Consider the following 13,646-nt stretch of genomic DNA (forward strand, 5'->3'; position numbering starts at 1 on the left):
GCATTTCTTCCTTTAAAGAATGAAAATAGAATCATTAGGCAACAAATAGAATAGGAGGCAACAAAAACAATAAATGAGAAATTTTAAGACATGTTAACTACTGTTATCTTGGTTAAAGCATTATTAAGTTATGGAGAAATATAAAGAATGCTTTCTATTTCTGCCCTGGGAATTGTTAAACTACAGGAAGTGCTGTGGTTTGAGAACTATTTTACTGACTTAAATATTTTTGAGTACCTACTATGTGTGACACACCGTGCCAAGTACAGTAAGGAGTACAGTAACGAGCACAGCAAGGAGAAGGAATAAATCTTCCCGTACAAACATCAGCCTAGAAAAGAGGTGATAAAGACACGTAACCACTACTGTGGAAGGAGCACAGTGACGGATGTCACAGGAGGCTCACAGATCAGATGGTAAAGAATCAGAAGATGAGAAGCCTCCTTTTGGATGCCTGGCAGGAGCAGGGCAGGGGGTGGGGTGGTGGCAATGACTGTAATGCTAAAAGCAAGGGCAGAGCAAGAGTTGGAGATACAGAGAAAGAAACAAACATGGAGGCTCTTGCAAAGACCAAGCTGCAAGAGTTACTTTGCAGCTAACCAGATATCAGAGGCAAGGGAAGAGAGGATGGTAAAGCTAAGGATCAGGGGCTGGGAGCATGTGGAGCCTTCAGTGACTGCAGGAAATCCTAATAGAGATTTGGAGGGCACAGAAGGTCAAAGCCGGAAAGATGGATTCATCCATGCCGTGCTCACTGTTGAAAACCCATATATTCCCAAGCAAGAAAGGGAGGACAGTTCTTAACAAAAAACCTGACATTTGCAGTATGTCTTAAAGTCTTCCTAGTTGTTTTAACAAGGGTGAGAACATTTTTTTCTTTTACAGCTGCCCACTTTTCTTCCCGCTAGAACTGAATGACATTCCCGAAGGCCTCGTAAGTAATCATGACGAAGCACGGTGCCTGGGAAGCGGTGGTGTAGACGGAGTTGGAGAGCAGGTGTGCAGGGAGAGGAGGTGGGGCACACTGGAAGCTCTCTCAAAAAACCTCTGGTAAGAGGGGGGCCACTACAAACTCAGGGTGGTGCTTGAGAGGGTTCCGAAGCGGAGGAAAGGCTTTCTTCCGCAGGACGGGAAAGCATAGCTGTAACCTGAGGGAAATGATCTGAAGGAGAGGAAGGGGCTAATGACAGGAGACAGAGAAAAACGAATTCCCATGCTTATCGCTTTCAGTCCTCTTGCATTGTACCGTTTTGTTAACCACCCTGAATTCTTTCTCGAACAATGAGGTATTAATAAGTAACACAAATTATCTTTTATTCATTTAAAAATATGAATGATTAAACTGTTTATATTTGCTCTCCTAATAAACATGAAAACCAACAGGAATGTTTATGTAGCACACAGATTTATTATTGTGAGAAAAAGATTATATTGTTTTCATCTTCAGACCTCTAAAAGGTTAAGTTAGCCATTTCCATATTGAATTCCTATTCAATTTGATTATGCTCCCTACTGTGAGGGTAAAACATGAACAAACCGAGCTAATTTATGAGCGATTCCCTTGTAACACTGAAATGAAAAGGAACAATAGTTTAATGAAGTGGAATTTGTTATCTAATTATGCCAAATAATTCAGAAACATCTGCTGGTGGTTAGTAATACTATAGTTAAACCTCAAAGAATCTGCTCCCAGAGAGATTTCCATTTTATTCAAGCCTTTCTGAGCATCCAACTGGGGAATCCATACCAGAGTATGGAGCTAAGGGATAATATAATGGTACACTGACTGAATTTGTTAAAATAAGCAAATGAATAAAAATAGTGAAAAATAAAAGGTGTGTATCATATGGATTTGGGCCTTAAAATTAACTCCCAAATTTAAGAAATATCATAGACTGCTGTAATACCCAACATTCACCCAAATGTTTGAGTAGGTGGTGTGCATCAGACACTGGCAGTGGTTAAATATACAAAGAAGACATCCACAGCTTTTCCACTAGGGAACTTCACCTAATGGGGAAGACAAGAGAATATAAACCAGCCACTACATCCCCACCTGATAAGTGGTAGGGCAGAGATGTGTAGAGGGCATTATGGATACCAAAAAGGTCTAACTAACTCAGAAGGGCTACTTAGAAGAGATGACTATTCGAGCTGAGTTTTGCCAAGATGTGTAGTGGTGATGGAGGGCAAAGAAAGGCTTGGGAAATGATGGTGCCAAAGGCACGTCAAGTACAATCCCTTCTGGAAACTTAGAGTTAGTTCAGTAGGGCTGAAGCACGGCCTCAGGAGAAGAGAGTAAGAGATGAGGCCAGTCAGGTAAGCAGGTGTCCCATCCTGATGGCCTTATCTGCAAGCTAGGGAATTTGGACTTCATCTTAATGGACTCACTGGAGGATTCTAAGTAGGGAAGGGAACTGTTAGACCAACCAACTTCTAAGAGGCTGGTTTAAGTTTCCATTTATGGATTCTAACATAATAAACAAGAACCAAAGTAATAAAGGAGGGAAAAAGTCAAGTGAAAGCAAATGTTTACACTGAGTCAAGGTTATTCACAGGCTAAGCATACAGAGTGATAGGCCATTGTCGGATGTTCATTCATTTATCAGTAAATGTGGACTGAGCACCCACTATGTGTCAGGCATTTAGTATATAGTTCTTGATACATTTTAAGTCCCATGAGGGCAGGGGCTAGATCTGATTCTATCTAGACTACCCACCAAAGGAAAAGTAAGCATTGCCTCTTACCCAGTGTGCTTTTCACACTGTCAGAGCGCAACAGAAAGGGTGAAGTGTCCAGCACTATCGGAAGTGTATCTGGTCTTCCTGTATTATTCCTGAGCCATGTCTCCACCAGAGCGTTCTCAGATGAAGTCCATGATGACATGCGGCATGTATGTAGCCATGCACGCAAACAGAATACCGCAGAGTTACTTTTTCAAGTGAGTCAACAGACTTGTGTAATAAAGAAATGAAAAAACTCTGCTGGTATCTTGGATCCTTGCTAATATTAAAATAACAATTAGTGACAATATGAGCTACTACGTACCTTCAACCACTGTATTAAGGACCTTACATACATTGTCTCACTTATTTCTATGTGAACGAGAAAAGAGATTTAATAGCCCCTGCTCTCACATGAGGAAAACGAGACGGGAAGGAAAAGCTGACGCTTGGCAGAGAGAGGATTAAAGTAGCTTCTCTCACTCCGAACTGCAAGCCCTTCCTCTACACTATGTGCTGCGGAGGTGTCCTCCACGAGCTGCCCATCCCAATGTCAAGTTTGTGATCATAAAAATCTATCAAAGCAGACATACATTTCTTGGACTACAGCTTTTTCCTGCTTGCTTTACACCACGAAACACACCGTCCAATGAAACTCAAAGGTAAAAAGTCAGAGTGGAAAGAGAAAGGAGCGACTTGCAGTGCAGCGGCGAGACGCAGTGGGCGAGACGCAGTGGGCGAGACGCAGTGGGCGAGACGCAGTGGGCGAGACGCAGTGGGCGAGACGCAGCGCGGGGGCCCCTGCCACGCCAGAGGCGACAGGCCTGCCTGCCTCATCCTCCCTTCGCCCACGAATTACTCAACTGTGTGAACTCAACTGTGTGAATTAACTCTTTCCAAGAAGTGCTTATTTTCTAAATGGAGCACAATTCAAGCACATTGAGGCATTTTTAACCTATCAATTTTTACTTTTTTTTTTGTTCCTCAGGGAAGAAAAGGAAAAAACCCTTAATAATTAAAAATGAAAAGTCCTAAAGGCTCATGGATATGAAACCAGTCTTCTAAAAACAGTACTGTTTTTTTACATTTTAAATAAAAGTAAGTTTTCCTTCTAGTTAATCTGTCCCCTCCCCCAGGTAACTTTTTATTAATAACTTATATTAAGATACAATTCACATACCATAAAAGCTACCCTTTTAAAGTATACAATGTAGTGGTTTTCAGTATATTCACAAAGTACTCATTCTGTTTTTAGAAATAAAAAGCCAAATAAAAAAATGCATATTTGTAACTTTATTTTCTCAGGCATGAGTTTTTTTCAATATGGCTTTTCAATGTAAAATATGATCTCACCATCCTGCTTTCCTAGTTTTTTCCATTCTGTTTTTTAAGGATAGTAGAATTACATTAATAAATAAAAATCTAAGTTCATGGGAATCCCTTTCTACATAGAATGGCTTATAACTGGTAATCTGGTTCTAATGCGAGGCTCTGGGACTTGTCTGGCATTGCACAGAAAGTTCAGTAACTTCATTTAGTTTTATATATTGCAGATAAATAATAAAGGTTGTTAAAGGTACTGCTCCTGATGCTTTATATAAGACTGAAAAAACATCAATTGCCCATATCAAAGGATATCATGATTACTAGAGGGACTTTGAGAAAAGCTACACATATCCCATCTCAACAAGGAACCCTTTGTTATGGTGGATCTCAAGATGATAACTGTTAATTCTGAGATGAAACCAATCTGATGAGAAATGTGTAACTTACTACACAAATGCCATTTCTTCAGAACTGTATGGCATACAAAGCACGGCCAAACAACACTTTCCTGCCTAATTCACTTATCATTGCTTTAGATTAGTCTAAAACACTCATTCTCGAAGGGTGGTAAATAATGCCCTCAAGGGGGCAAAATGAACCTTTGGGAATCAATAAACTAACTCTTTTTATACACAAAGCAGATATACATACAGTCTGCAAACAGATAATATAGTGTATCTCTGATTATATTAAAGTTTCATGGAGAGAACAATTAAGAAAAATGTCTCAAAGGCATCTTATGGACAGTGATTTAAAAAAAAAATAAGGTTGAGAAATACTGATGTAAAAGAAATTTTTCTTGACAAATATGTCAAATTTTTATAGTTACACACATCGCTGTCTTCTATCTTCAAAGATGAGGCTGCTTTATAGAATAGTTATTTGTATGCACAGAGGTAACTCAACAGACTACATTGCCAATGTTCCTGGTGACTCTGTGAGTTATAGCAACTGTATTTCTTTTATCTCTTTTACACAAATCTCCAAACATTAGAAGAAAACTTTTAAAGGTGAAATAGTAAGTTTATGACACCGGTAAAAAAAAAAGAAGCAGCATGGACAAGTACTTAAATAAGAATGGTGATTTTAACAACAGCTGAGAACACGTAACATTCTAAGACTGTAGCTGGGCCCGCAGCATTAGACCACCCTGCCACTCAGGTAACTCCCTCTTACGGGCTTTGATGAGCAACACCTGAAAAACAGAAATATCCGTAGAGTGTACGCAAGTGGGAATTTCCTATAAAATTAGCTTTCGGTCAAGTAAATCATCTGAAAACACAGTTGACTTGTCTTTTTAAAAATCAGTCTGAACACTGGACAGTCACGGGCAATCAGAAAATTTCCTACTGCATCACAGAGAATACACCACTGCCACTGAACTGCTCCAAAGGGGCTTTGCAGAGATGCCCACAGTCAGTGATCAGGGTGGTGACGAATGCCGACTGAAGTGGCATAGTGGAAGGTTTCCATAGCAGTAGAAGAGTCTGAGGAAGGAAGGAAAGAATCGCAGGGAATTCCAAGTCTGAGAAGTGATCCATGGCGGTGACTAGAGAGGGTAATGAGAGGAAAAAGAAAGGAGGGAGTGGGGGCAACACCACGGCTACCCCTACCACACAGAGAAGAGTCACTCAGGGTTCGGCCGGTCTAGCTGGACTGTACCCCATCTTGGCTTTCGGTCTGGGCTGTAACCCACTGCCCTGCATAGCTATTAATGACAAAAATTCCTGCCAATGGATGACCTGAAAGATGCTCCCTCACCCAACTCTGGCGACTGGAGCTCTCCTGGCATAACCAGTGAGGATGTTCTGTCAGGTACACCAGCTAAAAAGTCCTAAATTAGATCATCTGAGGCTTTCCCTAGAGCCCAGCCATTATTAGAGAATACACACTTCTCTGTCAGGGAAGTTCTAACAAACCCTACATGGACCTCGGCAGTTAGGTGCAAGTGCTATAGTTCTGGAATGTGAACTCTAATACAGGGACCGTGTCTGGTAAACTGCTATGGATGTCTGTTGAGTGAATAAGCAAGGTGAGTGAGCAGAGTATGAACTACATGTGGATTTTTCTTTTGATATGAGGATTTAAAAATCATCTATTGATGATGATGATTGAGGGGTAGGTTCATCTAAAAAGTGAATAAAAATTCTTGAAAATTCCTGAACCTTCAAAAATGCACATTTTCAACTCCCAAATGAGACTGGAAAATCAGGAAAGACTAGGCTTTGGCCCTTCTGTCAAGGAATAAAGCAGAAATTTGCATTAAAATATCCTTTTAAGCATCAAGGAGGTGATTAATACTGTACCCAAATGATAAAACAATCTTCTCTCTTCAGCTTAACTTGCCAATTATTTTACAGAGGTCCTATAACCCACTTAAATGAAAAAAATTCAATGTATATAAATGTAAAATTGTAGTAGGTAATTTCAGAGGTTCTTATCTTTTAAAATGAAGCTTTTACTAACTTCCTATAAAAAGAACATGCTTTACAATTACAAAAAATTTGGATGATGATGTAAAACACAAAGCAAAAACACTAGATTCTACTGCTAGCTACTGTGGAATTGTTCACCCCACAAATTCACAGGCTGAGGCCCTAACCCCCAATGTCATATAGTATTTGGACACAGGCAGTTCAGGAGGTAGTTAGGATTAGATGAGGTCTGAGGGTGGGGTTCTCACGATGGGATTAGTGCCCTTATAAAAAGAGACCACAGCTTGCTTTCCCTTTCTCTCCACCACTGTGCAGAGAAAGAAGATGGATAGATGTCTGCGAGCCAGGATGAGGGCTCTCACCAGGAAGTGAGTTAGCGGGTCCCTTGGTCTTGGTCTTCCCAGCCTCCCAAGCTATGAGAAATTAAGCTGTGAGAAATGGACTGTGAGCCACTCCGTCTATGGTATTTCACTACAGCAATCCAAGCAGACTGGCTTCACCAACCCATGTAAAGCAAGATGCACAATGATTACTTTGGGGAGGCTCCAGTAGAAACCTACTGAGATGGGACTTTTCATGACTTAGAAGTCGCATTTATCTGGTTTCTTGTATGCTTCCTTCTCTTCACCACCATCTCACAGAACTTTATCACCTCATGGCTCCTTGTTGTAAACTGGTTGTTAAAAGTAAATAGGAAAGGGCAGGAGGTATTTCTGACTAACGCCAATGAGTTTAATAGTAGTAATATCTAAAATAAAACCCATTTCTTCTAACCCTTGAGGACTGCTCTCAACATATCCAAAAGCTATTTTGAATTGGACAAATTTAAGAAAATCCAGTATTCATTTTTAATACAACGGTTCTCAAACCTTCCTCCAGAAAGGCAGACACTGCAGGTCTCTCGGCAAACATTCTCATCCACATCTCAGATAACTGACGAGGGGAGAGCAGCCACCCTTTGGAGAGCAGCTGCTGCTCCGACTGAGAAAACAGCCTCTGCACACAGGTGTACTTTGCTTACTGATAATGTTCTTAAACACTGTAACCGAATTGAATTTTTTAAGCTAATTTGTATTTTTTTACAAGATAACTTTAAAATTTTAAAGATACTTTATTCACTCTGAGGAGTGGGAATGGTTTCTTATACCTTCTTCTAAAGATCAAATCCCATGTTCTTCCTTTCCTCATCTCCACATCAGGAGGTAAAGATTTAACAATTTAGGAATCCTCTTAAGAGCCACATACTTCTTGATTTATCTATTTTATTCATCAAGAAATTCGGTATTCTAAAAGTGGTTAATTTGTAAACATAACCTTTGAAAACAGACATTGAATATGCAGACTAGCTCTTTGGGAAGGACAATAAATTTAGTCAAATAGTTTTAAAGAAAAATTTATCCCTGAAAATCTTACTGCTATGTATTAGCTGCAACAGTGTAAGATAAATGTTTCTTCAAAAGTAAATAACTACGAATGAAGCCTTCCATCATTTTTAACTTTGTACAAAAAGAAAAAGTCCACACTTAAGGAAAATACTTTCAAATAATGCAGATTAGATACAATGTACTAAGAAACAACAGTGAGGTTTTTTATCATTTCTTTCAGAGAAAGTAGAAACATGTTTTCAAGCACCTGTGGAGAATCAACACCAAATAAGAAACGCCATTTCTCCGTGGGTATTTAGATAAAGTAAACACTGTCCCCAGCCAAACACCAGCAAACTACGTTCTAGGCTCAGTTATGCCACAAAAAGGACCTATGACCTTGATCAACTTCTCCGGGTCTAAATTTAATTTATAAAATAAGATGGTTAAATAAAAGTAACACTTTGATTCCAGCAGTATAATTCACTCTTAAGTATTTACATCAAAAGGCATTTGTGGTATGAGATGCTTGATCAAATGACATTATTAAAACTGTAACTGGAAGCTTGATGTTGTAACTTAATAAGACTGTCCTTGTAGCTATCAGTTACATATCATTACACTTTGTTTCTTTGAAAAACTGAATACTTTGAACATGTAAATTTTCACATTCTATAGGTACTGAGTTTTCTAAGAGCAATGTACATATGCACCATAATCTGTTTCTGTAAAAGGAAGGAATGTATCTTTTCTGTCCTTTTTCCCAACCCATTGTCATTGCTGACTCTAGAAGAAAAAAACCTTAAAGTCAACCACTGAAACAATAGTGTTGCAGTAATTACATCACAGAAATAACATTTCTTTCCTGAAATACTCAAAGATATTCTCCGGAGATTACTTACTTCCAGTAACCAACTTTCTTCTGTCTGCTGTTATGTTAGGAAAAAACATTTTCAATTTTAACAAATATTAAATTTACCACTAAATTCTAGCTTCCAGTGGAATATCCAACAGGAATCAACACAGGCACTTAGCAATACCAGAGAGGCTGGGATGCACAGACATCTCAGTCAAAATAAATAAACTTTCCAGGATCTTTATTTGTCGACTTGAGAAACATAGGTCTGGCAACAACCAGCCAACTTAGCTCCCAAGTTGGCATCCCATCCTCCGTTCACAAAACACCCGGGACCTCAGAGTCTCCCATCCCAGAACTGGCCCGCGAGCACACGCCCATCGGCCCTGCCGGGAGAGGAAACAATGGGAGAGGCGAGGAGCCAGCCCAGCGCTCCGGGCACCAACCCCCCAGTCCCGGCCCGCGCCAAACACGCGCACGGCGTTCCCGCCCGGGGCACCCGGGGCGCCCCAGGCCCCCGCCCCGAGCTCCAGGGCGCGGCCCACCGCGGCGGCAGGGGCAGAGGGCTGCACTTACCGAACAGGGTCAGGGCCATTGTAAGGGCGCTCGCCGACTGCTGGCGGCCGCCCGCTGGTCCACGCGCTCCTCCCAGGCAGCCCGGCGATCACCGCAGCGGCCCGCGGCCGGCGCCTCGGAGGGAGTCGGGAGTCCGAGGGGCGTGGTGGGGTCGCCGGCACTCGGGGAAGCGGCAGGCCCGGACGCAGGGGCAGCTGCAAGAAAAAGTTATTGACGCGTTATCGTCAAACGCACCAGCAGAAGCGGAGACCCGCTAGCCCTCGGCGAGCCGGCACTTGTCGCTGCCATCTGTGCACCACGCGGGACGCGTGCGGGCGGCGGTACCTGCCAGACGGGAGGCTCGGCCACGGCGCGGTGGCGGCCGCGGCGGCGCGGAGAGGAGCAGCACGGAGAGCCCCGGCGGGGCGCTCACTCCGCATCCCGCGGCCTCGCAGCCGCCATCTTGCGATAGCGGCTCCCCCTGGGTCTGCCGCCGCGCCTCCTCTCGCCACCGCTCGGGCAGCGGAGCTGAGTGCGTTCCCATGGCAACGGGCGGGGGGGGGCGGGGGGCCGCGCCTCCTGCAGGAGCTTGGAGCAGCCGCTCCTGTCTCGGGGGAGGCAACCATCAGTATCCTGGCTGGGGCGGGGGCGGTGCACACATTAGCTGAAATACTAGTGTTTGTTTTTTTTCTTGAATGGGATTCAAGGAGGCGCAGAGAGGGGAAAAAACAGCTGATACTCAAAAGGGGAAGAGTCACGAGAACATGCTCCTGGAATACAGGGACCCAGCCGGGGTCATCAGGGGATCGGGATCGTTTGAGGACACGTTTCTCCCGTAGCGCCCTTAAGGTTAACACAGTGTCTGGGGCCTTTGCCCTGAAGCTACAGGACTTGGGAAGGGATCCTAGAGTCAACCAAGGGAGATACTGAATGTCGCTTTCCTTTCCATTTGGACTTAAGGAGCCACTAGGAGTAGTTCCGATCAGATTTGCCTGCCATACGTAAAGAAACAAATCGGTTACAAAGCACCTGGGATTACCTAAAATAAATTGTTACAAGGTCAATGTTTAAACCTGATTTCTTCCTTTTACTTTAGACCGCTTTGATATTGTATCAGGGAAAAAAATCTACATTTCTCAGTGATTGGCACTTCTCTACCACAAAAGGTTGTTCCCCTGAGCTTTGGCATTTATCTAAGAATCACTGGCAACATCCTTTCTGTGATGTTCTCTGCTGGCCTCTGTTTCTGCCTTAATTAAGGAAAAGCCACGTACCGCCTTGAGATTATCAACCAAAAGATGTTCTTGAAAAGCTCAGTTATGATTTTTTTTGTCGTTCTCATTTACTGTATGAAAAAAATCCAGTACTCTCTAGCTGCTACATTGTTCTCCATTTTAAAAATTCCTCCTTTTTTCTTATGTCTCTGCTTAAGGATTTGATACTATTTCCACATCTAATGGTGCAGTTCCTGTCTTTGGTTCTTGTTTCTTCCTGTGTGCACCTTTCCTCTTTCAATTCTTCAGATTCCCTAAAATGTCATTTTCTTCTTATCTTTAATTTTCAACTAATTCTTTTAAGAATATTATATCAATAGCTTGTATGTAATTTATCTTGAGGATCAAAATCATTCTAAAAATTACTACTTCAAACCGAACCACAGTTATTAACCCTCATCATTATTTCACAGATGACTCAAACATTAGTAGAAAAAAAAATGGGTTGGAAGGAGGAGCCATGCCTTTTGTTTCACACCAGTTGAGAAAAAAGAAATAGTAAAATAATTCAACATGAATGGGCACGTGTGTAACATGCTACATGCTTGAAATTTCTGATATAGTTAATGGCTCTCCTTTAGCCACTACTATCAAAATAAATGTTGGAATCCTCAGAATTTTAAATCTTTAATGAAAAGGACTCCTGATTTTGAACAGCCTTTCTGCTCATGAAAAATTACAAACACACAGCTCATGAAGATAAATGAGACACTCCAGAAGGCTTTGTGAGACAGATTTATAACCATGGAAAGATTGTGCTGATCTGCTCTACATCCAGATAAATCAGAAGCTAAAGAGCCATGTACTGTCTCAACTGGTGGTCTTCGGCCAAAGAAGGTCGAAGGGACCTAATTTCCCTTTGAGTCTCCAATGAAAATGCTGCCCCTTTTCCTGGAAAATTGCTTATGTACCTCTGTACACTCACCAAAAAAATATCACACAGTTTCAGGGGGATTATGAACTAATCCAAGGACCTTAGGTTAGCCCTCAATACCCTTTGTAATCTCAGAAAGTTTCTGCCTTTATAGTTAAAAGTTTTAAAGTTCCCCTTTCACAAAACATGGAATTTCAAGAAGGGGCTAAAGGACTCCAGTTTACATATAAGGAAACCAAGGACCCAGCAATCAAAGGTTTTCCCACATGTGTACACCTATTTAGTGGCAAAATAGGAAAATCTTAGGCACCTGTTGTTCTCCCTGACCACCTCCCCCATTCTCCATTCTCCACCAATTTAGAGGGTAAAACATGTTTTGAACTTAAAAAGAAAATTTTGTTTAGTATTAGAAGCAGAGTGGCAAGAGTGGGGGTGGGGGGCAGGTATTTCGTCCTCAGCCATTTTTGTATGGTTGGGTCTCACAGTTTGGGAAGTTGAATTTTGTCCCAAAGTCTATTCACAGCCTCCTCCAATCAGAACCACAAGTCCAATAAGGCTAAGAGAAGAAACGTGCTTTTCTCGCCTGTGCTAAGCTCGCTTATAGAGACATACCAAAGCACCGAGGTTTTGGTGCTACCGTTTAGCTTGCTGTAATTTCCTTCCCGTGGGAGTTAGCCCCAGGGGAGTCGGAGGGACGCTAACAGTCCTGCGCTCTGACACACCCCCAGGGCACCAATGTGTGGTTACTAGAGCAGCTTTGCTCTCACTAGTTGTGGTCAAACACAGGTCAAACCTAATGTTGGCCTTGGTTTAGGCTCAGGAGGGGAACCTCCTCTTTTCTATATAAATCTTGGCACTTGCACACCAGAAACTTGGACACACAGACACCCAGAAGAAGTTTGGGGGACACTGAAACAGTGCAGCTGAATGTTGCCATGTTTTCCTTTTCAAGCATCTAGTTCTCCACAAGTGGTTCCTTTCTATTAGTTTCCTAACAGTTTGAGGCTCTAACAAAAAGTTTTCTGTGCTCCATCAAAGTGCGATGTCTTCAAAATAGTGTTTGTCTTTATCACAAGGCATTATCTGGTGAGGAATAGAGTGTTTCTTTTCTCACTTAACTGGAAGTAAAGCCGTAGCCTTTTGGCAGCAGATCCAATGTAAGGAAGGGCGGTAACCACTGGAGGGTGATTAGTATGGGTGGTGCCTTAGATTGTTTATCGAAAAGGGCAAAGAATGAATTGATATTTCAAAACATTTATGTTTTCATTCAAAGGTTTAATTTTGTGCTTGACACGCAATTTGTTTGCTCTGTTACTAACTAGTTGTTAAATTTTAAGTTTTACTCCTGGTTCTTATCATCCTCATTTGTAAAGTGAAGAAATAGGACTAGGTTATCTCTAATGTCCCTTTTAGGTTCAGCTGTAATTCTGTGATAGTTAAGATATTTAAATTAACTTGATTATGGGTAAAACAAGGCATTTTTATTTGACTCTTCAACATATTTAAAATGCTATTATATCTAGCAAGTCTGAGTCATAACTTACAGTTTTATAAATTCCTAGTGTAATAAGGAAGTCATGTTTTATTAAAACGTTGATACTGCAATTTCATCTACAATATCTCATACTAACATTATACTTATTGTATAGAGAGCAACCCTTTTTCAGGCTTAACAGGATCAAAATTTAAATTATGCGCTAAACAATACATTTCAAGTTTACTGAAATAGTTTCTCATTTTTAAGTTTTGTTGACTAAACAGGACTTACACAAACCTTTAAAATATTTTCCTACATTTCAAACTAATGACTTTTCACAAGTGTTTTGTATTTTCTTTGCATTACTCATTTAGATTCGTTCCCATTGATAAATATTGATTTGTCCATCAGTTTTGAATGAAGTAGAAATTAATGAGGTGATTCTGCCTCACAATAACCAGTTAAAATTATAGGACTTTATCATGTCAACACGGCTTTAAACACTAGCAATGCCCCATAATATTAGCACAGTTCCCAAAATAGTGCAGAAGTTTGCTGTTGAAGAAAAACATTACAAAGCATATTTCTGCTAATGTGATAGGAACATCCTCTATTCTTCAGTTATACTGATTTGAGGTTTAAATTTATTTAAAATATTCACAATCTGTGACATTCTTTCTAACCTCTATTTATATTACCAGTTGAAGTATTTATGTCCATAAGGTAAATTTGTTTAGCGTAGGTTTGGTCTGTTTTTCATA

At 41.2% G+C, this 13,646-nt stretch overlaps 1 protein-coding gene across 1 annotated transcript in view; it reads right to left on the reverse strand.

Annotated features, from left to right (window-relative positions):
* The window catches only part of CHN1 (chimerin 1), a 158,463-nt gene extending 148,721 nt beyond the window's left edge, over positions 1-9,742 (reverse strand). The window contains exons 1-2 of the mRNA XM_053665144.1: positions 9,606-9,742; positions 9,282-9,475 (exon numbers count right to left, since the gene is read on the reverse strand). Coding sequence (XP_053521119.1) covers positions 9,282-9,300 — 19 coding nt within the window. The 5' untranslated portion in view covers positions 9,301-9,475; positions 9,606-9,742. The remainder of the gene's footprint in view (positions 1-9,281; positions 9,476-9,605) is intronic.
* Positions 9,743-13,646: the final 3,904 nt, after the last annotated feature.

The sequence above is a fragment of the Artibeus jamaicensis genome, unplaced genomic scaffold, assembly GCF_021234435.1.
Source record: "Artibeus jamaicensis isolate MK-2021 breed Jamaican fruit bat unplaced genomic scaffold, CSHL_Jam_final contig_391, whole genome shotgun sequence".
Taxonomy (NCBI): Eukaryota; Metazoa; Chordata; class Mammalia; order Chiroptera; family Phyllostomidae; genus Artibeus; species Artibeus jamaicensis.